The 23,251-nt window shown below is 56.4% G+C and overlaps 3 protein-coding genes across 9 annotated transcripts in view; 1 reads left to right on the forward strand and 2 right to left on the reverse strand.

The window, feature by feature from the left end:
- Positions 1-760: 760 nt before the first annotated feature.
- On the forward strand, positions 761-6,853 carry DNAJB13 (DnaJ heat shock protein family (Hsp40) member B13). The gene is made up of 8 exons (XM_064441581.1): positions 761-867; positions 1,130-1,233; positions 2,158-2,319; positions 2,808-2,965; positions 4,948-5,061; positions 5,548-5,661; positions 5,757-5,833; positions 6,642-6,853. Exons 1-8 carry the CDS (start codon positions 800-802, stop codon positions 6,793-6,795), a joined length of 951 nt encoding a protein of 316 aa, XP_064297651.1. The 5' UTR covers positions 761-799; the 3' UTR covers positions 6,796-6,853.
- Positions 6,854-8,524: 1,671 nt separating this feature from the next.
- Positions 8,525-14,158, reverse strand: LOC135311598 (putative mitochondrial transporter UCP3). 3 transcript variants are annotated; one of them, XM_064441580.1, is made up of 8 exons: positions 13,760-14,158; positions 13,014-13,120; positions 11,727-11,871; positions 11,381-11,591; positions 10,967-11,164; positions 9,457-9,558; positions 9,184-9,364; positions 8,525-9,009 (listed from the first exon to the last, which is right to left on the reverse strand). In XM_064441580.1, the coding sequence occupies exons 3-8, from the start codon at positions 11,850-11,852 to the stop codon at positions 8,904-8,906; spliced, it is 924 nt and encodes a 307-aa protein (XP_064297650.1). In that variant the 5' UTR covers positions 11,853-11,871; positions 13,014-13,120; positions 13,760-14,158; the 3' UTR covers positions 8,525-8,903. The 3 variants fall into 3 exon arrangements, with proteins under 3 accessions (XP_064297650.1, XP_064297648.1, XP_064297647.1); XM_064441578.1 differs by lacking the exons at positions 13,014-13,120; positions 13,760-14,158 and adding an exon at positions 12,154-12,999; XM_064441577.1 differs by lacking the exons at positions 13,014-13,120; positions 13,760-14,158 and having other exon boundaries at positions 11,727-12,131.
- Positions 13,600-23,251, reverse strand: part of C2CD3 (C2 domain containing 3 centriole elongation regulator) — a 59,804-nt gene continuing 50,152 nt past the window's right edge. For all 5 annotated transcript variants that reach the window (XM_064441573.1, XM_064441575.1, XM_064441574.1 and 2 more), the window contains exons 32-33: positions 22,728-22,830; positions 13,600-14,424 (exon numbers count right to left, since the gene is read on the reverse strand). In XM_064441573.1, the coding sequence (XP_064297643.1) occupies positions 14,290-14,424; positions 22,728-22,830 (238 nt within the window). In that variant the 3' untranslated portion in view covers positions 13,600-14,289. The remainder of the gene's footprint in view (positions 14,425-22,727; positions 22,831-23,251) is intronic.

Consider the following 23,251-nt stretch of genomic DNA (forward strand, 5'->3'; position numbering starts at 1 on the left):
GAAGTTTCTGAGGCTATATAGAAGTTTCTGAGGCTATATAGAAGTTTCTGAGGCTATATAGAAGTTTCTGAGGCTATATAGAAGTTTCTGAGGCTATATAGAAGTTTCTGAGGCTATATAGAAGTTTCTGAGGCTATATAGAAGTTTCTGAGGCTATATAGAAGTTTCTGAGGCTATATAGAAGTTTCTGAGGCTATATAGAAGTTTCTGAGGCTATATAGAAGTTTCTGAGGCTATATAGAAGTTTCTGAGGCTATATAGAAGTTTCTGAGGCTATATAGAAGTTTCTGAGGCTATATAGAAGTTTCTGAGGCTATATAGAAGTTTCTGAGGCTATATAGAAGTTTCTGAGGCTATTCTGATGACCAGGCTCTATATGGAGGTTTTTGGTGACAGGTAGTATTTTTTACTACAACACAGACTGATAATTTTTAATTTGGAGGGTGGCTCTGAGGCATTAGAATCTTGTGTCACAATAATTTTTTTTCACCGCTGAAAAACTGCCCTTTTTAGGGGTGGGGGAATAATAATAATAAATTTGGGGTGGGGGTGATGAAGGCGACTGTACCGCGGTATGGACTTGAAATAAAGCAACTACTTTGATAACATCTGTGTGGAAAAGAACTTTTCCCAGAAAACGGCTTTTTTTTGAGGCGAGGTGGGGTCGTGGGGGGGCTGCCCGGAGTGCGGAAGTGCGCGGGAAGAACTACAGCCCCCATAGTGCCCCGCGCGGGAGGGGGACCGGAAGTGCCGCCATGTCCTGCGACGCGGTGACCATAGCAACGGGGCCGCGGCCGCCATGGGGCAGGACTACTACGCCGTGCTGCAGCTGGGCCGCGGCGCCACGGACGCCGACATCAAGAAGGCGTGAGGGGACTTGACTTTGTGGAGGGGGACGAGCCCCGAGGCCTGCCGCGGTCGGGGAGAGGCCTGGGGGCCGGGAGGTGGTGTTGGGAGTGGGGGTGACCCTCAAAATGGAGGCCCTTTGCCCCCCGCCCTCCCCACAGCAGGGGCCTGACGGGGGGAAAGGGTCTGGGGGAAGCTGTGAGGGAGCAGCCTAAGCTGGGGATGTTCTGGCACCCCGGGGCCGGCTGTGAGGCTGGGCTCTCCCCTCCTTCCCCCTCCGTAGCTATCGGAAACTGGCCTTGAAGAACCATCCTTTAAAATGCAAGGAGCCCTGGGCACCGGAGAGATTCAGGCAGCTGGCGGAGGCCTACGATGTGCTCAGCGACCGTAAGTGGGGAGACAGTTCTCTTCCACTGAGTTTAGGGGCTGGACCTAGAATCACAGAACAGTTTGTGTCAGAAGGGACCTTTCAAGCTCATCCAGTCCAACCCCCTGCCATGGGCAGGGACATCCCCAACTCAATCAGGTCGCTCAGAGCCCGTCCAGCCTCACCTGGGATGTGTCCAGGGATGGGGCATCGACCACCTCTCGGGGCAACCTGGGCCAGTGTCTCACCACCCTCAGTGTAAAACATTTCTCCCTTCGATCCAGTCTGAATCTCCCCTCCTTTAGTTTCAAACCATCCCCCCTTGGCCTGTCACAGCAGGCCTTGCTAAAGAGGTCACCCCCACCCTTCCTACAGCCCCCCTTTAAGCCCTGGGGGGCCGCAATAAGGTCTCCCCGCAGCCTTCTCTTCCCCAGGCTGAACAACCCCAGCTCTCCCAGCCCGGCCTCGCAGCAGAGGGGCTCCAGCCCTCAGAGCATTTCTGTGCCCCCTCTGGCCCCGCTCCAACAGCCCCGTGTCTGTCCCGTGCTGAGGAGCCCCGAGCTGGAGGCGGCGCTGCAGGGGGGTCTCACGGAGCGGGGCAGGGGGGCAGCACCCCCTCCCTCACCCTGCTGCCCGCGCTGCTGGGGATGCAGCCCAGGGCACGGTCAGCTTTCTGGGTTGCGAGTACACGCTGTCTCTGCTCAGGCCAGAGGTGTGCTGGGGTCTGAACCCCTGGTCACTGGCACGCCCAGGGAGGTGGCGTCAGCTCTGTGACCTGCAGCCAGGCCAACTCCTGGCATGTATCCCTGCTTCCATCCCTATTTGCTGTTCTCAAGGTGGTGAGGGACCCCTGCTCCAGTCTCTGCCCAAGCAAAGCCTGGATCTCAGGTGCTCCCCCAATGTGGGAGAGCGTGGCTGTTGCCATCTCCTCCTTGTTCCCTAAGCCATGAAGAAAGGCATCTACGACAAGTTTGGAGAAGAGGGTCTCAAAGGCGGCATCCCTTTGGAGTTTGGTGGCGAGAACCCCTGGACTGTTGGCTACGTGTTTCACAACAACCCTGACAAAGTCTTCAGGGAGTTCTTTGGAGGAGACAACCCCTTTGCAGGTAGGTGGGGGGCTCTGGGGGTTGGCCCAGGCCCTGTCTGTGGCTGCTGTGGTGCTGTGGCCACTGCCAGCTCAGAGCTTTGAGTTTTACAGGGATATTTCTCTGCCTAGTTACTCCCTGGTGCCGCTGGTCCCCAGTGCTTGGAGGGTAAATCCTGATTTCCCCCAGTCCCAGGTGGGCGAGAGGCCTAGGGGTGCATTTCAGGCTGTCAGCTTTCCCCAGCTACCACTGTGACCCTTTTCTTGGAGGATTTCCATCAAAAAGAGGGGCCAGGTTGGCGAGGCTGCCGTAAACACATAAGGAAGAGTAAAAACCTCCTGGAGAAAAAACTCTTTAGCTGGAGGAGGAAGGTGGTCCCTGGCAGAAGCAGATGGGAGAGTTCTGGGTGGCATTTTTGGGGTGCTCAGCTTCCATGATAAGGAGACCCCAGGGGACCACTCCCGACCTCTGATGCGAGTGGGGTGACCCCCTTCTGCTCGCTCGTGCAGAGTTCTTCGCTGAGGATGGCTCGGAGTTGATCCCGCCCTTCGGAGGGCTGCGAGGACGAGGAGCGATGAAGCAAGACCCCCCGATTGTGCGGGATCTCTACCTCTCCCTTGAAGACCTGTTCTACGGCTGCACCAAGAAGATTAAGATCTCGCGCCGGGTAGGGGCAGTGGGGGTGAAGGGGGAACACAACAGCAGGGGGTCGGAATTTTGGGGTGGACTCTCCTCTCGGTGTAGGGCGTTTTGGCAGCAGAGTCTGAGGCTTTAGGGCTGGTCCCATCTGAGGGGCTCGGCACACTGCGGCACTCTGTGTCTGGGCCGTGGAGAGGGATCTGAACCAAACCGAGCACAAATGCCGGCAGGATCCAAACCGGTACACTTCCCTCTCGCGGCATGCCAAAAGGAATTCGGCACAAGAGGTGACATGGAAGCTGCTGGGAAGCCAGGGCTGGTTGTGGAGGAGGGCAGAGAGAGAGCACAGCATTTCCTGGGCTCCCAGTTTCACACTGGGCTGTGTATCCTTTCTGCTGTCAGTGACTGGCATCCCTCCTCTCACTGTCCCAATCTCCCGGTTCCAGCCCTGAGTTTCTCCTTGATCTGATCCCATTTGTTCCTGCAGCTGCCTTGCTGTGGAGTGTGAGCCGTCCTCTCCCTCCTCTCACAGAATCCCAGAATCCCAGACTGGTGAGGGTTGGAAGGGCCCTCTGGAGCTCACCCCGTCCCACCCCCTGCTGGAGCAGGCACACCCAGAGCAGGGGCACAGGGCCGCGTCCAGGCGGGGGGTGAATGTCTCCAGGGAAGGGACCCCACAGCCTCTCTGGGCAGCCTGTGCCCCTGCTCTGGCACCCGCACAGGGAAGGGGTTTGTCCTCATGTTCAGGGGGAACTTCCCGTGTTCCAGCTTGTGCCCGTGGCCCCTTGGCCTGGCGTTGGGCACCGCTGAAAAGAGCCCGGCCCCATCCCCCTGACACCCACCCTTCAGATATTGATAAGCACTGATGAGACCCCCCTCAGCCTTCTCTTCTCCAGGCTAAACAAGCCCAGGTCTCTCAGCCTTTCCTCCCAAGGGAGATGCTCCAGCCCCTGATCCCCTTGGCAGCTCTGCGCTGGCCTTGCTCCAGCAGCTCCCTGCCCTTCTTGAACTGGGGGGCCCAGAACTGGCCGCAGCCCTGCAGGTGTGGCCTCACTGGGGCAGAGCAGAGGGGGAGGAGAACCTCCCTCGCCCTGCTGGCCACACGCCTTTCCATGCCCCACAGGGCACCGCTGGCCCCCTTGGCCCCAAGGGCCCGGTGCTGGCTCAGGGTCACCTCGCTGCCCCCAGGCACTGCCAGGGCCTCTCAGCAGAGCCGCTCTCCAGCAGGTCCCCCCCAGCCTGTGCTGGTGCGGGGGGTTGTTCCTCCCCAGGGGCAGGACCCTGCACTGGCTCTTGCTGAATTCCCCGAGGTTCCCCTGGGCCCAGCTCTCCAGCCTGGCCAGGGCTCGCTGGATGCCAGCACAGAAATGCTCCGGGGGCTGGAGCCCCTCTGCTGCGAGGCCGGGCTGGGAGAGCTGGGGTTGTTCAGCCTGGGGAAGAGAAGGCTGCGGGGAGACCTTACTGTGGCCTCCCAGGGCTTAAAGTGGGGCTGTAGGAAGGGTGGGGGCGACCTCTTTAGCAAGGCCTGCTGTGACAGGCCAAGGGGGGATGGTTTGAAACTAAAGGAGGGGAGATTCAGACTGGATCTAAGGGAGAAATGTTTTACGCTGAGGGTGGTGAGACACTGGCCCAGGTTGCCCCGAGAGGTGGTCGATGCCCCATCCCTGGGCACATCCCAGGTGAGGCTGGACGGGCTCTGAGCGACCTGATTGAGTTGGGGATGTCCCTGCCCATGGCTGGACTGGATGAGCTTGAAAGGTCCCTTCCAACACAAACCATTCCACAATTCTGTGACAGCCGAGTAGCCGCCCAGGGGTGCCGGCCCTGTCTGCATGGCCATCTCCAGCACCAAAGTGTCTTGATCCAGCCTGGGGGCTCAGCATCGCTGTGGATGGAGCCGGCACCTCCTGCTGGCTGCTCGGGTGCCAGAGCAGAGCCGAGCTCCCCCAGGTCACAGACCCACCTCTCTGGACAGGACCCAGCTCCTCTAATCGCCTCGCCTACCCGCAGGTGATGAACGAAGATGGTCAAACAAGCACTGTCAGAGATAAGATCCTAACGATCGACGTGCAGCCGGGGTGGAAGCAGGGCACCAGGATCACCTTCGAGAAGGAAGGAGACCAGGTAATGATCATGGTGTGAAGTTCTGGGCCAGGTTTCCTCACGAAAACCTCACGTGCTCTTCGCGGCTTTCCCATTTCTGCGGGCTGTGGGCAGTTGCTGGTGTGGCTAACAGGCAATTCGATGTTACAGTGCTTAGAAACATGCCAAGGAGCTCTTCCTGCCTGGGTTTGCTTTAAGACAGATAAAAATGGATAATTGAAAAGATTATTGAAATAATAATTGAAAATAATTGAAAAGGACGGCTTTTCTGCCTGTCATCATCTTTGCAAAACCCAGTCTGATCTCCCTTGGCTTAGCAGGAGTCTTTGATCAAAGACTATTTTTTTTTTCCTTAAAGAAATTAAAAGTAGTTCTCCCCTCTCCGCAGCCAGCTGAACGCAGCCACAGAGGGACAGGCATTTGCGGCACCTTTCCCTGCATAAAACCTTTTGTGTTACACCAAACCATTTCCACGTATCTTTATTTTTGTTCCCCCCTCCATTTTAGGGCCCAAACGTCATTCCGGCTGACATCACCTTCGTTGTCCAAGAGAAACTCCACCCGAGGTTTAAAAGAACCGATGACAACCTCACTTACGTCGCCACCATCCCCCTGGGAAAGGTAAAGAGCCAAGCGAGGGGACGGAGCCAGCCCCACCTTATGTTTGCCCTCCGGGACCACAAATTCAGCTCAGGGTCCCGCTCCGTGCCTCACAGGCGCTGGTCGGTTGCACGGTGGACGTGAGGACGCTGGATGGGAGGCTGCTGAACATCCCCATCAACGACATCGTGGAGTAAGTGCCGTGGGGCAAACGGCAGGTGGGCTCAGGCATCCGGCCGGGGCCTTTCTGCAGGTGAACGGGTGCTTGGGAGGAGCCTCAGCGTTGGCCTCTTCCTCCTCGGCAAGAGCTCAGCACGGCCCCATTACCTGAAGTGCTGGGGTGCTCCAAAACCTCTCCCAGCAGGTTTGGGCTTGTGTCAGCACTGGTGTAGCCAGCAGGGGCCGGGCAGGGATGGGGCCCCTGTGCTCGGCCCTGGGGAGGCCCCACCTCGAATGCTGGGCTCAGGTTTGGGCCCCTCGGGACAAGAAGGGCCTGGAGGGGCTGGAGCGTGTCCAGAGAAGGGCAGCGGGGCTGGGGCAGGGTCTGGAGCACAAGTGTGCTGGGGGGCGGCTGAGGGAGCTGGGGGGGTTTAGCCTGGAGAAGGGGAGGCTGAGGGGGGCCCTTCTCGCTCTCTGCAGCTGCCTGAGAGGGGCTGGAGTGAGGGGGGGGCTGGTCTCTGCTCCCAAGTCACCAGTGACAGGGCGAGAGGGAACGGCCTCAGGCTGCGTCAGGGGAGGTTTAGGTTGGATGTGAGGGAAAATGCCTTCCCTGCCAGAGGGGTCAGGCCCTGGCACAGGCTGCCCAGAGAGGTGGGGGAGTCCCCGTCCCTGGGGGGGTTCAACCACCGTGTAGCCGTGGGACTTGGGGCCATGGTTTAGGAGGCCTGGGGGTGTTGGGCTGGGGGTTGGCCTTGATGATCCGAGAGGTCTTTTCCAACCTTAATGATTCTGTGATTCTGTGATCCCGTGGCTCCTCTCAGCCCCTTCCTTTTGCTTCGCAGCCCCAAGTACTGCAAAGTGGTGCCAGGGGAGGGCATGCCACTGCTCCAGGACCCCCAGCGCAAGGGCAACCTCCTCATATATTTCAACATCTGCTTTCCCAAGAAGCTCACGCCAGACAAGAAAATGCTCTTAAGAAGTGCCCTCCTGTCCTAGGGGATGATGCCCATCCCGCTCTCCTCCCACCAATAAAGCTCTGGAGCCAGCATGGTGACCGGGTAGAGGTTGTTCCCAGTACTGAGCACCCTAAAACACAGCACCCTTGCAGCTGTTTTCCCCTGGCCCTCAGCTCCACCTTACTTTCTGGACTCTTCTCCATAGGACCCACCCCACAACAGCAGCACCACAGCAATGCAGAGGGTGATGGAGGGCTTTGGGTGGGGGGTTGGAGTACGCTCAGCCTAGCTCAGCGATGGTTCAGGGGTGAATTTGCCCAGGGAAAGCACAAAACCAGGGAAGAAAAGACCACAGGAAATACTGAAAGCCTCGCTGTCCTCACTACAGCTTTCTCCTTGGTGTGGGCTGGCAGATGTGATCCCCTTCAGCGCTGGCGAGCGAGGCGCCAAGGGAAAGGTGGCGGTGGCGGCGCCGGGCTCGGAAGGGGACGTCCCGCCAGAACTACGTGCCCACGCGGCCGTCAGGCCCCGTTTCCGCTGCTCGTAGGTGACGAACATCACAATATTCCAGGAGCCGAGCTGCAGGAACGAGGGCGCGAACCTTCTGGAGCAGTTGGGGTAGGAAATATCCCATCCCAGAGCGACGGTGCCTCCACCCCGGAAGCGGCTGCATGTTTTGGAAGAGGATGGAAGGTGGTGAACCTCGGCTCCCGGAGGTGATGGGGCAGGGGAGGGTGTCTGCGCAGCAAGAGCTGAACGAGGGGTGGGAGGCTGTATTATTTTAGGGGTGCAACCGCAGGGCTTGGGATGGGGAACGAGCTGTGGTGCTGGAGCAGCCGTCCCTGTGGGGTCCCTGGGGGCTGCATCCACCCCTCCACCGCCCACGGCCGCCCTCCTCCTTGGTGACAGTCACGTAGGTGCCTGCGGTGCCCTCCCTGACGGCCGTGGGCCAGCGCCGCGGCCCCCGCAGCGCAGCCTGCCTGCTGCCAGCTCCCCAGCCCGGCACTGCGCGGGTGAAACCAAGGCAGGGCATGGCAGGAGCAGCCTGCCCTCTTCGGCCTCCCCACCCTCTTCCTCTCCCTGCCTGCGTGGTGGGGGTCCGGCCCTTCCCCAGCATCGTGGCTCGGCCGCGTCCCACTCCCCAGAGGCTGGGACCCCCACCGTGGGTGCCATGGCCCCCCGGGAGGTGCGAGGGTGCAGGCTGGGGTCCCCACCTGCAGGGGTGCAGGGGCCACCCCTCACCTTATTGTATGGGGGGGCTTGAGGAAGGGGGGACCCCCTGCCCACACCCCACTCAGGGCTGATGGAGCAGGGGCAGCCGGGAAGAGGATGGGGGGGCCCTGGGGATGGGGGACCCCAAGGCTGCTGGGAGGGGGCGGGGTGCTCCCTGGGACAGCCAGGGCTGGTGTGGCTGTGGTAAGGATGGAGGTGAAGGTCCTCCATGAGGGGTGGGGGCCATCACTGTGGCATCAAGGCTGCACACCCCATCTCAGGCAGCTGAGCCCTCCTCGGGGCTGTGGGGGTGCCTCCCACGTCTGGGGCAGGAGGGCAGGAGCATTTTGCACCCACTAACCCACCTTTGATGCTTTTGTTTTCCCTCCTAATGGCCGAAATCACCTCCGCTAAAGCCACCCCCCCCCCCGATGGCGCACGACGCCCTGGGAAGGCAAACGCCTCTTTTCCTTTGGGATAAGGCCTTTTCCAGCGGCGCCCCAGGGTCTGGAAAAAGTCCCTAAACCCCACAAACACAAAAACGAGGGGAGCCCCGCTGCGATCAGACCCCATGGGGGTGGTTTATTGGAAGCGTCCGTGAGGAATAACAGGAATCACCACATCCCCCGGCCCTCGCCTCGGTCCCGCCTTGTCCCCGCTGCTGCCGGGAAGTGATGCTCTTCCCAGCTGGAAAAAAACCCTATAACCTTTTTTCTTTTCTTCCTCCCTAAACCTTTCTCTGGAAACCTCCGTTCTCCCACGTTTCTCTGCAAACAGCATCGTTTCTCTTTCCATCTTGCCGGTCCCTCTTGGGGTGTCCCCCTCGGGCTGGGAGGGGTTCGGTGTCGCTGCTCCCCCGTCGCTTCAGCAATTAATATAATTTACTGCTGTGACTCGCCAGTGCTGACGAGCGGGGCTGGGGTTGGGGGGTTGGGGTCAGGATTGGGCCGCCCGGGCCAGCGCCGCCACGCGCTGCAGCTGCTCGTAGGAGATGAACATCACCACGTTCCAGGAGCCGAGCCGCAGGAACGAGGGGACGAACCTGAGCCCGGGAAAAGCAGCGCTGGAGGGGGCGTCGCGGGGACACCCCTGCGGCCCCCCGAGCCCTGCCTGGTGCCCCGGTGCCGCCACACGGGTTAGGATATTTGGGGTGTCTGTGCACACCCCATCGTTGCACTGAGTTTGCCGGTGCTTGGCGGGGCACCCCCAAACTCACCCTTTGTAGAAGCCGGCGAGGCCGTCCTGCATGAGCAGGCCCAGGAAGCAGCTGAGCACGTTCCGGTACTGCCCGGGGCCGGCGTTCATGTACCGCGTCTTCACCACGTCCACCGGCGACGCCACCACCGTGGCGCAGAAGCCGGCCCCGAAGGCCGCTACGAAGTGGCAGGGGAGGTTGTCTGTGGGGCAGAGAGGGGGGGTTGAGGGTCGCAGGGGTGGGGACGGTGCCCTGCTGCGTGTGCCCCCCCCCCGCGCCCCTCGCCGTCCTCACCTGTCATCAGCTGCGCCCGCAGCAGCGCATCCTTGATGAGGTCATAGGTGACGAGTTCCCCGCAGTTGACGATGGCGTTGCGGGCGATGTTGGGCAGCGCCCCTGTGCAGGAGGGTGGTGGTGTCGGGGACGGGGGTCACATCGCCTCCCGGAGCACCCTGGGTGGGTGCCCCAGCCCTGCTGTCCCCATCCCCATTTCATCCCTGTCCCACTCCCATCCTGTACCCAGCTCTGTTCCAGCATCCATCCCCACACCCATCTGCATCCCCCATCCCAGCCCTGTGCCCTTCCTCATTCCCATTTCTGTTCCCGTCACACGCCTGTCCCTATTCTCTTGCCTGTCCCCATCCCACCCAGTCCCCTTCCTCATCCCCATTCCCATTTCTGGTCTCATTTCTATTTCCATTCCTGTTCCCATCCCATAGAATCACAGAATCATTCAGGTTGGAAAAGACCTCTCGGATCATCAAGGCCAACCCCCAGCCCAGCACCCCCAGGCCTCCTAAACCATGGCCCCAAGTCCCACGGCTACACGGTGGTTGAACCCCCCCAGGGACGGGGACTCCCCCACCTCTCTGGGCAGCCTGTGCCAGGGCCTGACCGCTCTGGCAGGGAAGGCATTTTCCCTCATCTCCAACCTAAACCTCCCCTGACGCAGCTTGAGGCCGTTCCCTCTCGCCCTGTCACTGGTGACTTGGGAGCAGAGACCAGCCCCCCCCTCACTCCAGCCCCTCTCAGGCAGCTGCAGAGAGCGAGAAGGGCTCCCCTCAGCCCCCCCTTCTCCAGGCTAAACCCCCCCAGCCCCCTCAGCCGCCCCCCAGCACACTTGTGCTCCAGACCCTGACCCAGCCCCGCTGCCCTGCTCTGGACACGCTCCAGCCCCTCCAGGGCCTTCTTGTCCCGAGGGGCCCAAACCTGAGCCCAGCACTCGAGGTGGGGCCTCCCCAGGGCCGAGCACAGGGGCCCCATCCCTGCCCGGCTCCTGCTGGCCACACCAGTGCTGACACAAGCCCGGGGGCTGGTGGCCTCCTTGGCCACCCGGGCACTGCTGGCTCATGCCCAGCCGGCTGTCAGCCAGCACCCCCAGGGCCTTCTCCGCCGGGCACTTCCCAGCCCCTCTGCCCCAGGCCTGGGGTGATGCCTGGGGTTGGTGTGACCCAAGGGCAGGACCCGGCACTTGGCCTTGTTAAACCTCACACAACTGGCCTCGGCCCATGGATCCAGCCTGTCCAGGTCCCTCTGCAGAGCCTTCCTGCCCTCCAGCAGATCAACACTCCCACCCAGCTTGGTGTTACTTGCATCTCTGTCCCTGGCCACATTCCCGTACTGATCCCATCGCCACTCCTGTCCCGTCCCATCCCTGCCCCCATTCCTTTACCCCTCCCAGTCCTAGTCCTCATCCCTATTCTCATATCCGTTCCTGTTTCTGTTCACTTTTCCATTCCTATTCCCATCACCATCACCCTCCCATCCCTGCACCTGTCCCCATCCCACCCCCATCTGCCCGTACCTCTCCAGAGCCCGCGGACGCCCTCCTCCCTGGCAATGGTGCGGTAGGCATCCACGGTGCCGTTGTACCGCCGGGCGCCGTCCGGCAGCGCCACGTTGGCCTGGAACCGTACCTTGACCACGTCGGTGGGTTGGGCGCACGTCACCGCCACTGCCCCCGTGGTGCAGCCCGCCAGCACCCGCGCCGTCAGCCCTGTGCCTGCAGAGGGGAGGCGCTGGGACCGCCGGCCTCACGGGGACCCCCCGGCTGCGTGGGGACCCCAGGGCGAGCGGCCAGGGTGGTGGGTGCTTAGCAGAGGGTGCATCTTGCAGAGGTTGTGCACGTCAGGGTGGGTTGTTCACCCCAGGGTGGGTTGTGCATCAGGATGGGCTGAGGGGTGCGCAGGGCGGGGGTACCGACCGCCTGTACACTCACTCTCGGCACCCTTGGGGGTGTAGAGTTGCTTCACCGAGTCGTACAGCCCGATGCGGATGGAGGCGAAGCTCATCTGCCGCTGCAGCCCGGCCACCAGCCCGCTGTAGAGGCTGCGGGGTCCCTCCGTCCTCACCATGGTGCTCAGCGTCCCCAAAACACCCCGGTACTCCACGGTGCTGCTGCTCCGGGGGATCCGCACCTCGCCCTGAATCTGTGGGACACCAACCGCGTCACCCTGCCCTCCGCCTCCCCCCAGGAACTGAGCCGGTGCCGGCTGGGGGGGTGGTCCCAGTGTTGCGGGGAGCTCCCTCTGCCCGTGGGGTTTTGGGGTGCCGGCGGATCATACCTGCAGCCGCACTTTGGCGGTGTCCAGGGGGAAGGTGCAGAGGTCGGCGATGCAGGCGGCCGTCCCCGCGCTGAAGAACTTCATGGTGGCTGTTGGGGGCACCTCGGGGGGCTTCAGACCCACCATCGTGGCGTGGTGGTGGGGGCTGGAAGGAAAGGGGGTAGAGCCGGGATGCTGCATCAGACGGGCCTTTGAGCAGGTGTTCGGTTTAGGGGCAGCGGCGACGATGTGCAGCGGTGGCTTCGGAGACCCCCAAAAGCCAAATCCTGCCCCATTTCCTTGCCTGTGCCCCTGGGGAAACTGAGTCGGGGGCTGCCTCACTCAGCCTGGGGCCAGTGTGGGATTCACCCCCCCCAACCCAGGCCAAAATGGGGTGCTCGGTGAAAGCAACCCCCCCTCCCCAGGGCCAGGTCCCCCGGGGCCTCACCGGAGGGACCTCGGCACCGCGTCCCGGCTCCTGCCTTACGCCCCTCTCCGCGCAGCCATCGCCCTGCAAGCCGGCTCCTTGGCCAGCCCTTATATAGCGCCCGGGAGGACATTCCAGCAGCCACAGGGATCGGGTGACAGTGACACCCAGTTGCCCCGGTGGCATTTCAGCTGATGAGAGCAGGGCCACCCAGCACCCGTGACCCGTGTTTCAGCTCTCTGCTCCCCTGCAGGGCTCGGGCATGGGTGGGGGGGCCCTGCCCAGCCCACCAACACCCACTGGGGCAGAGCTGGGGGGCAGCAGCACCCGACAACGCAGTCCTGCCCCTCTGGTGGCTGCCGAGACCTCAGGGATGGGGGGGTAATTTGGGTTTTTTTTAACCTAAATGCGCTCTGGGAAGGAGGAGATGCAGAAAATCCTTGCCCAAGGCTTTAAAAGCGAGCAGTTTGGAGGCAGAGCAGCACCGAGCGCTCCCCCACGGGGCACGTCGGAGCCCTTCGCCCCTGGCATGGCCCACAGGGCCGTAATCCATCCCGGGCAGCTGCCGAGCTTGTTTACCGGCAGGATTTCCTCCGCGCGGTGTAACGTGGCCCCTGAGCTCACGTGGAGCAACCCGAGGGCAGGGGGTAAATCCCTGCCACGTTCGTGCACCGTGTGACGAAACCCGCGCTGCCATTTCGCGTGGGGGCCGTGCCCTGGGTCTGCGAAGGCACTGCGGGAGGGACGGGGCGCGGGGTTGGCGGCCGGGGGTGGGCTGACAGCACAAGAAATGCGGAAAGCCTCTGCTCTCACGAGCACGGAAGAGGAATTTTGAGGTGCTTTGAGGGATTTCGAGGTGCTTGGGGACACCCTAAAGCCACCTTTGCTCTGTTGCTCGGGCTCCAGGCAGACGCTTGCCCCTGACTCCCCTCTCCAGCTGGCTGCTGTCTTGTTTTCCCAGCTGGCTGCGCCGTGCTCCACCGCTGACCTAAATATAAGAGGAAGAAGCTGTTTATCTCACACTCAAGCTATAACTCAAGAGTCAACATCATCACCTCCTCTGCCACCGTCTTCCCAACCCATCCCGCCTGGGTTTTTTGGGGGATGCCGCCGGGATCAGCAGTGGGAGAAGGAAGCTCACGCGTCACTCCCGTTCACGCAGGGGGAAGCTCAGGACCACGGAGGTGGGCGGAAAAAGGGATGCTGACATTTTGGTTCCTTAAATCCCGAATTAAATCCAATTCAAATCCTGCATTGGAGCGCTCGCTCGCCTCCGAGATCCGACCGCGGGCTGCCCTATACGGCGATATTCAATTACTTTGCAAAGCAGCCACCTTTACTCGTGCCCCCCCACCCCGTCCGCACCATCTTCTACGCCCGTTACTGGAGGCTCTGAGGGGGGAAGGAGTCCCGTCCACCTGTCAGCGACAGGCTCCTGCCCTGGCAGCGCCACACTTCGCACCAGACGACAGGAAAACGGGGGAATTTTATTAAAACAGAAACACTGGAGGGCAATGACTTAGCTCGCTTTGCATCAAAGTCCGTTATCCAAAAGGTACCAGACGTAAAAATGTACAAAAATAATTTAGAATATAAAAGTTCCACATTTCTCGTCATTTGTACACACCTATTTTACAGCATCCTTGGCCTGTATTTACACAATCACATTCCTCTAAAATCAGGAAATTATGTTTCCCACCAGCTATTTTTGAAAGGCCGCTGGAGAGGGGGCTCATATTCCCTCCCCACCCACAGCACGTGCCGACAGGGAGGCGACAGCTCTCCGCTTGCCGCTGGGATGGCAAATTTCTAAGTGTTCTCCATCCTTTGGTTGTCTCCAGATGTGATGCTTTGTGTTCACTCAAAAGAAAAAAAGGTTCATTAGAGAAATCTCACAGGAGTAAATCCCAAAAATGGAGTATCTGGAGCTCAGGTAACAGCTCGTCGGTCTCATCGGGGACCTGCCTTTGCAAGACACACGGTCTCTCAGCTCCCCTTGGCTGACCACCAGGCTTCGTCCCTGTAACGGGACATCGACTGGGCGACTTAAAAATCAGAGCCTGAAACCTCCAGCTTCCACCTCCTCCTCCCCGGAGGACCCGGCCTTTGTCGATGCGTCAGGCCATGGCTCGGGAAGCAGCCGTCCTCTCGGCAGCGCTACTCCTCCTTGGAGAGCTGAGCAGAGAAGATCCTGGCGATTCGTTTGGTTTCCTCCTCCGAGAGATCGGCCGTGGGCCTGGGGCGATTCGGCCTGCGGTACGGGATGCCCCGCGGCACCGCCCCGCTCCTGCTCTGCGGAGAGAAGGAGAGAAGGAGCAAGACGTTAGAGCCCTGCCAGCTCTGCCCCGCTCCTGTTTTCTGATCGTGCCGAACCACAGGGTCGGGAAGCATGGGACAAGTTGGATATGGAGGAAAACAAACCCCCCTCCCCAAATGATGTGTTTTCTGTTGCTCACCGGTTCGCCTTGGAGGGGTTTTTCCCCTCGTTCTGCATGCTGAGAGGCGACTATTTGGAAAAAAACACTGTTTTTTCCAACTGTTTGGAAAAAAAGCCCCCCCGATGGTGAAATATTTCCCTGCTCAACACAATATTAGATGCTGCAAAGCTGTTCTTTCTCAGTGCTGCAGAAACCAAAAGCTGAAAGGCAAAATTAGACAGGTCCAAACCACACAGTTTTGCTCTGGCAAGTGGACTCTGAATTTGTGAAGGTCTACCCTCAGCCGAAGTCGGCTTCTGTGGAGCCAAAAGAATGACACCAGTGTATCCGCTGGGCTCTGACTCACTGAATTTTGGTTTTCAATTATTATTTGTCTTTTGCAGAACCCTAAAAACCAAACCGCCTTGCGACGGGGAGGCACGGCTCCTGCGCTGCTGATCCAAGCCCGCTGACGAACCAGGCCGGCCGGTCTCAGTCACCTGCAGGAACCCCTAAGCGGCAGCCCGCGAGATGAAAACCACCCTTTCAAGCACTTTAACGTCGTCCCTGGTTTGCACGCAGCCTCCCAGCACTCAGGCTTCCTCCCACATGTTACAGCAGCACTGAAGACGGATCATTTCAGCGTACAAAGAAACCCGCGTCTCTCCCCGGCTAATTTAGAGCCAGGTCCTGCCTGCGAAGCGCCGAGAGAGAAGAAACCCAGCTTCAGCTGCCTTTAGAGGGTGAAGCAGCAAACGGTGCCTGTTTTAGGACGCGCGGCTAAAAGCTGTGGGGCCAGGATGGTCTCCTGGAGAGCGGGGCTTGATGTGGAAAGCCGATACGCCAGTCCGGCCTTTCACCTACATGGCTGGGCTGCTTCTCCGTCCCAGCTGCGCTCGGCCTCGCCAGGCACGGCTGCGGTGGAAAGGTCTCCTGAGGTGATCAGCTCCGCCAGGATCCTTGTCCCTGTGCGCTCCCCGCTTTGACGTGCACCGTTTGGGGAGGGAAATGGCTTTGGTGTTTTAAAGGATAAGCGGTTTTGGAGATTTCTTGTGTGGCACCTGCGCTTTACAGGCTCAGGTGATGAGCACGTTGAATATTAGCCCTGCGACAGCATCGCTGGTGAAGACCCTTATGGGAAAACAGTCCGTAGATAAAAAGCACCCCCTGATCTACACATCCGGGGTGTCCCTGCGTTTGCTAGAGCCAGGGCAAGCCCAGGAGGCTGACGGCGAGCTAATTTACCATCAGCTACCATTTATGCAAACGGACAAGGCCAAGAGAGGCTGTAACCATGGGCTGAGATTTCCTAAAGGATGATTCTGAGCTGCGCTGACCCAGCCTGCTCCTGCACAGCCAGCTTCGGGACACAGACCGATCAACGCTCATGAAGATGATGGTTTGGGTCGCTGGCTGGTTGGTTAATGAAAAGGATGACAAGGGTGGGAACGGCTCGCGTGGTTTCACATCCAACAGTGCACAAAAGGCTTAAGACAAGCTAACTGTAAATACCTAGACCTGAAATACCTGGTTTTGTACGGCTAATTGTGTAAATTATGTGAAAAGGCTTCTGTAAAAGACTTCAAAATGTATCCAGGAAAATAGCTTTGGCTTGTCATACTTTAAAACACTGCCCATTTTTATCGTCCTGAAAACACGTACATTTATATTTACGAGAATCCTTGCTTTGTCTTTCTTTCTCCTCAATGCTGCTCTAGGCTGAGTTTTCCTAAACCAAAACATAAGAAGCCAAGAGAGATTAAATGCAGACCTGGCAACATCAGAAGCTTAAAAAGCAGCAGGGAGAGATGCTTGCTGGCTAAACCGCCTCCCTTTGACAGCGTATTCTGCTCAAGCTTGTCCAGAGAAGTCCGGGTCAGTAGCCTATCCTTCCCGCCCCGATTTCTGTGCCAGCTGTCTGTGAAACTGTCGGCTGGAGACGGGCAGTCACCAGCTCATGCTGGCTCCGTGCTGGTCCCTGATCTCTGTAACAGCATTTTTAAGCGGTTCATAGAGAAAACTGTTCAAAGTGAAAGCTCAGAGGACTGGCGAAAGGCTTCTGGTCTTAGTGCCTCAAGCGGCACGTCCTTCTGAACACCAGTTCTATGTATTTGCAAAGAATTGGGATGGACCGCCCTGTCCCTCGGCCCAGGAAGGTCTGTAACTGCAATAAACCGAAAAGAATAAGGAAATTCTGCCTCTTAAATCCAATTCACTGGCCAAGTTGCAGCTAGATAACCCCGTGGTGCTTCTCTTCGCTGGCACCGTGCTTCCGAAACTCTCCTTCCCTTCCAGCTGTGATGATGCTGTTTGTCCTCTCACGAGCGCCCTGCTCCACCCTGGAGGAGGCCCCACCACTAACAGAGCTAAACCCAACTGTTTGCACAACTACGCGCACGACAAAGGCTTGCAGGAACTAACTGCGATATTAAAACAGGAGCAGGTTTACGCCGTAACAACGGCTCTTTATCAAATTCCCCAAATCGTCCGATTAATCCTGTTTCAAAAGGTCATGAAATTGCACTTCCCGCCTCTCACAATTCCCCTCTCGCTTGCGCTACGTACGCCTTCGCGCGCAGCTGGAAACCGAGACGCAGCGACTCACGTTTTGGAATAAGGAATAAAGAACTAAGGAGACCCTGCGTAAGGAATAAATGCAGATGGCTTTCAGGGACCCAACGGGCCATTTCTAATGAGCTTCAGTGGGAGCAGCTGCAAATCCTGCAACTCCGAAGAGAAGGTAACATATCAGGTCAGATAAGATAAAGGAAAAGAGAACAAAATTGCCTTGTGAAGCCCGGCCCCACCTGCCCTCCCAGGGACGGCACAGCTGGGCATTTGCGCAGAAACAAAAAGAAAAGGCTTTTTTTGTTGGCTTGTGCCAACGCAGTGACCCAAAACAGCTGTGAAATAATCTCACCCTGGTTGTAAGAGTTTTAAAAATTGTTTCTAAAGGAGAAATTAAATGAGATTTTCTGCTTTGTCCTTAAAGAGTTCACAACCCAGAGGTGCTGCAGTACTTCTCCTGCCTCAGGTGATGCCAGCGGCACGTCACAAACTGGGCCGTTCCCGCTCTGGTCTGGTCGGCCCAAGAGGCTGCTGCAGAAATGGCTGCCCCTCGCTCGCGTTCTCCCACCAGCGCAATTACACACCCCGAGAGAGCACTGGACTCTAAAAGTGAAAACACGACCAAAGAACAGGTGTCTGCCGCTATTAGATGACACCGAGGAGACGCAGAGGGGTCTGTATGCTCCCGACTGCCAGTAACCGAGGTGTGCTTGGAAATCATACCACTTGCTTGCTGTTTCAGGTAGAAGTGGCTAAAATCCTTTTCCTCCGATTTTCACACCCCCACGTCCATTTGCAGCAATGCAGAGGTGTGAAGATGCATTTATCTATCCCCAGGACCTTCCTAAAACTGAACTCTCAGCTGTAGGAAAGGTTTAGCAGCTCTTCTTATAGAATCACAGAATCATTAAGGTTGGAAAAGACCTCTCGGGTCATCAAGGCCAACCCCCAACCCAACACCCCCAGGCCTCCTAAACCATGGCCCCAAGTCCCACGGCTACACGGTGGTTGAACCCCCCCAGGGACGGGGACTCCCCCACCTCTCTGGGCAGCCTGTGCCAGGGCCTGACCGCTCTGGCAGGGAAGGCATTTTCCCTCACACCCAACCTAAACCTCCCCTGACGCAGCTTGAGGCCGTTCCCTCTCGCCCTGTCCCTGGTGACTTGGGAGCAGAGACCAGCCCCCCCCTCACTCCAGCCCCTCTCAGGCAGCTGCAGAGAGCGAGAAGGGCTCCCCTCAGCCCCCCCTTCTCCAGGCTAAACCCCCCCAGCTCCCCCAGCTGCCCCCCAGCACACTTGTGCTCCAGACCCTGCCCCAGCCCCGCTGCCCTTCTCTGGACACGCTCCAGCCCCTCCAGGCCCTTCTTGTCCCGAGGGGCCCAAACCTGAGCCCAGCACTCGAGGTGGGGCCTCCCCAGTGCCAAGCACAGGGGCCCCATCCCTGCCCGGCCCCTGCTGGCCACACCAGTGCTGACACAAGCCCGGGGGCTGGTGGCCTCCTTGGCCACCCGGGCACTGCTGGCTCATATTCTACATGCACAGGTGTGAACTAAAGAGAGAGAAGTTTAAAAGCACTGTTAATGCTCCCAGCGCCCACAGAAGCCTCATGAAATCACATTTGCACATTTAGTTTCACCGCCAGTTTTGGGATACAGCTACAGGAAAGAGCTACACTTTTACACTTAGCTCTGTATAAAGTTATTTTTCTTTGAAATATGCAAATTCCTTGCACATGTAACATTTAGAAGACATTCTAACCTCAGTGCTGCATTTTCAAGACAATACATCAAACGGGCAATTTCAAACAGTCAGAGTTTTAACCTTCCGCATGGTTTCGAGAGCCCGCGGCTGAAATGTCGTGTTTACACCATTCCTTGCCTCGGAAACAGGCTTTGCCAGTTCCAACTATGGCCGGAGCACCGGCAGCGCTAGTGCTGGGTCTCCCCCTCTCTGTCTCTACGCCAACACAGTCACAGGCTCTGCGTATCCGATGCTCGGCCACGAAACGCACACGTTTCACCAGAAAGATGCAAGAGAAAAGACTTGAGCACAGAAGATCACCCTTCACTTTTCTTTTTATAGAAATGGCAGCGATACTGCAGGACACTTAAACCAGCCGAGGATTATCTAATTGCTGCATGCCAGGGGCTGGGGTAAAGCAATAAAGCCAACAGATTTATTAGCATTTTATAGGTCTTGGAGAGGGGGTGGCTTATTTGAAGGTCACAGACTTCTGGTAACTGAGGCGGAGAATGTACCCTGTGGCTCAGCAATGAGCTTAAAAATGGCTCGTTTTTCTTGTGCAGTGATGAAGGAGTGAAAAGAGTTGTGTGTTAATAGGCTACAACCCACCCCTGGAGTGACCTGGCACCTACTTCTGCTTTCGGGACAGGAAAAGGTTTATGTCAAATCACGGACCACAGCCAGCGCTCTGAAACGGACGTGAAGGATGCTGCCACCTTCTTCTTTTTCTGGTCGTGCAAATGAAAGAGAAGGTCAGCGTTTCTGTTCAGCAGGTTAGGAGGACGGATTTAGCAAGTAAAAAGCCTTAGCTCTGTTCTCTGGGTAAGCTGAGTAAGGAAAAAAAGAAGAGCTTTAGTGGCTGCAACTGAAGCGGCAGCAGATCAAGGAGAAACATTACAACCACGAAAGGATGTTCTGACCATTGCTAATCTGCATTGCTAATCTGTTTTAGAGGAGATAAAAGCCTCTTATTCTGAACCTGCCCAAGTCTCTGTTATAAAAGCATTATTTCTAATTTACTCTGAAAGTAAATCTATGTGTATACAAATACTACTTATTCTGAGTAAAGCTGGTTTCCATACAAGTTTTTTATCCTTTTGGAATATTTGGGGTGAGGGGAGGATAAAAGATATTTTCACGAAAAGTTTATGAACTCTTCAATTTTTTAAATACTTCCTCCTGCTCCCCCAAAACCCAGCTTCATTACCAGGACAGCGGGCCAGCTCTGAAAGGCAGCAAGCCTTAACACGGGTTTCCCAGCCCGCATCTCACTGGAATCACGTTCCATTATTTTCACTCTAGCAGACGATTGCCCCAAGCCCTAACCAGAACCAACGCTGCCGTTCCCTCTGTGTGAAACAACGCGCCCAGAGAGGTTAAATTTTCGCCCTGAAAACATCAGCAAAAGTGTATAAAATACTATGGAACTTCGGAAGGCAGTAAAGGGGAAGAGGGAGGAGAGGCAATGGTCAGAAATAAGGTTTGGACAGTACTCATTTGAGAAATGGTTGTGGCTTTACAGTAAATGGGATACAGTGTTGGATGCGGTTACGTTTAGCCATGAACCTGGATCGTTTTCCCTAAGTTGTATCAGGGACTGCCTGGAAAAGGGCTGAGGGGAGGAAAGTGCAAAGCTGCTCGTTGAACTGGAAGAGAGGCAGAATGAGGACCGCTGGATCAGACGGGGCAGCTGGTGACCAGCGTGGAAGAGGAGAGCTGGGAAGTGCCTCAAGAACCGGAAGCCTGATGTAATGGAGAAAAAAGGTGAAAGAAAAAAGGTGAGTTTTCATGAGGCTCTGCAAAACGCAGGTCCCCGGAAGGTGACCGCAGCATCCAGCCTGAGCTGCTGCAGCACCTGCTCAGGTCCCCATGTCCTCGCAGCAGGAGCTGAAGCAACCCTTGTCTCTCAAAACACCGCCAGCTCCTCTGACACAGCTGCCCGCTTCACCTTCTCGCCGTTTCTTCACTGCTTTGCGTAGGAAAAGAGGGAAAGCGGGGAGTCAGACAAGACGGGGAGAGGCGGCAGGAACACCAGGGAGGCCAGGGAGAAGTTTGCCAGGTGCCACGTGAGCGAGGGGGACTGCTGATCTTCAGGCAAGAACAGCTCGGGTTTCAGCCTTGCTGTCCCACTCGGTGTTTGCTGAACTGTGCAGAAACCAAACAAATCCAGATTTAGAAACTGATGTTCTTAAGGCTAATTAAAGACAAAACTATGAGGAAACAGTTTTACCATTGGCATAAGTGAAAAACGTCTTGTTCTTCATGCAGGCTGTTTGATGCTGGGGGCACGACGCAAGGCACAACTGAGTCCCGTCTCCACAGAAGCCTACAAATGCTACCGCGAAGGATTAGCTGTAGCTAAGCCTGGAATTAAGCTCGTTTAAGGTCAGCTATATCCAAATAGTGCCTTGCTAATATCCTCCCTAATTATTCTGTTTCTAGCCATTAAGCTGAGCACTGCCGAGAGAGGGAATTCGAGTAAAGCTGATATTAATACTGAATATTAATTCAATATTCAATCAACGGAATAGTAATTCAGTATTTGAGTGGTGATTTGCAGACACACAGGAAGAACCGGAGTTAACTCGGTACTGAAAGCAAAACTTAGAAGGGGCGCATGACAGTGAGACGGAGGGGAAGGGGGCATCAGCGATTGGCAGAAGGAAACGTGGAGAATTTGAAGGAGGTTCCAAAGGAGAAACACACCCAAGATTCTGCTTTTCATTTCCTCCAAAAATATTTAGACACAGCACGAAAAGGATGCTTAGCAAGCGCTGAGACGCACTGCAGTCTAGGTGTTATAATCAAGATACATCTCGGGATCCTTGAAGCACACTATACCCAAGTCTCCTCTGATAGAGGCCTCTGCTTTCAGCAGGAACAAGTTTCAAGGGCTTTAGGGAAAGATAATATTAGGTAAATCAGAGAAAATGATCATTTTTACAACATAAACCAGCAAAAAGACAGGTATTGACCTGAGCTGTAAACACATTTATTAATGTAGAGTTGTTTCCATTACTTCAGAGCTATTAGATCCTGCCTGTTTCTCTTCTGTTTAATCAAGTGAGCTGTTTCTGACCACATAAATGTTCTGTAGAACGTTTGTTTCATAGGTCATAAGGGGGGGAAACCAACACATTATCTTCTCCGGGAGTGGCAAACAAACAGCCCAGCTGCCCCAGCACCCGATCCACATCAGCATCCACAGCAAAGCTGTGGCTGGAAGCAAGTAATATTTAGAATTCAAAACAACTGAGCCACAAACTTTTTGGAAATAAAGTTATCTCTAACCTTTTAAATAAATGTTTATGCCCCAAAACCCCACCTATGAAACCGCAAAAGCAATAAACAGCTTTCCCGTACGAGTAACGACCACTCCAACTGTTCTACTGCTCCCTACATCAAAGAACAGTCACTTGATATGCCTCAAGGGAAGGCTCTCTACTGCAAACCCTAAGCGATATCTATCTGTCTTTCTAAAAAGATATAAATTGGAGTCATAATTACGAGTTACAGCTTCCATCCTCGTGATTATGCGCCTTACCTCACATTAAAGGAGTGAGCGCCTGCCACGCCAGCCTGCTGACGTGAGCGAGCGCCGACCCCAATGAAGAGCAACGTTCACCGAGAACAGACAAACGGGTTAACAGAAATGCATAAATATCACAGACGCCACAGCCAGGAATGCTGAAAATTATTCTCACAGCGAGGAGAGATATCAGAAAGATTCTCCTTGACTTGATTTGGAAGCCATCACCTCCAACCTGAGCGCTGACAGGCAAAGACAGGCAGAAGTACCTCCGTTCCAGCTTTAACGAAGGGACTTGCTTAAGCCAGGACTACAGAGGAAAGGATGTCCCATACTTACTTTCAGAGCTGTGGAAGGATGAGAAGAAATGCTGAGCAGCCTCATGGAGGCTTCCATCTGCTGGAGTGGAAGGAAGAAGTTGGGAAACACAACAGGATCAGGTCTGAGCAGGGCTGTTAAGGAAGAACCTTCGGCAGCGTGTAGTTGCACAGAGCTCCACAGGAGCTGCAGGTGTGGAGTAAGCCTCACCGTAAAAAGCTGTTAATGGATCCCAGATGGTGAGTCTCCTTCATTTTAATCAATAATTCTATCGTTCTGAACACTTGGTTCTCTCACCTGGCCTCCCAGAGCATGGGACACCAACTTGCTTTACATTAATACTTCACGTATTTGTAGAGTACTTCATCCTGCAAAAATTCCAAGCCACCTTAGTGAAACTGAATGCGAGATATGGGATCTGCGCAAGAAATGCAGGGAAGTCTTTTAAAAGCAAAATAAACTATGTTTCTTTAAATACGGAAAAAAAACCCACAAGAGCTGTAATATACGGAGAAAAACAACAAGGAGAAAAAAACCCAAGAAAC

This window comes from Phalacrocorax carbo, chromosome 1 (assembly GCF_963921805.1).
Source record: "Phalacrocorax carbo chromosome 1, bPhaCar2.1, whole genome shotgun sequence".
Taxonomy (NCBI): Eukaryota; Metazoa; Chordata; class Aves; order Suliformes; family Phalacrocoracidae; genus Phalacrocorax; species Phalacrocorax carbo.

Excerpts from the sequence above, each read along its gene's own strand:
- DNAJB13 (XM_064441581.1), top strand. The coding sequence starts at position 800 with ATGGGGCAGGACTACTACGCCGTGCTGCAGCTGGGCCGCGGCGCCACG. Across the intron at positions 2,320-2,807 it reads AGGAGACAACCCCTTTGCAG|AGTTCTTCGCTGAGGATGGC; the intron begins GTAGGTGGGGGG and ends TCGCTCGTGCAG. Across the intron at positions 5,834-6,641 it reads CCCATCAACGACATCGTGGA|CCCCAAGTACTGCAAAGTGG; the intron begins GTAAGTGCCGTG and ends TTTGCTTCGCAG.
- LOC135311598 (XM_064441577.1), bottom strand. The coding sequence starts at position 11,906 with ATGCAGCATCCCGGCTCTACCCCCTTTCCTTCCAGCCCCCACCACCAC. Across the intron at positions 11,592-11,726 it reads CCGCCAAAGTGCGGCTGCAG|ATTCAGGGCGAGGTGCGGAT; the intron begins GTATGATCCGCC and ends GGTGTCCCACAG. Across the intron at positions 9,365-9,456 it reads GCGGGCGCAGCTGATGACAG|ACAACCTCCCCTGCCACTTC; the intron begins GTGAGGACGGCG and ends TCTGCCCCACAG.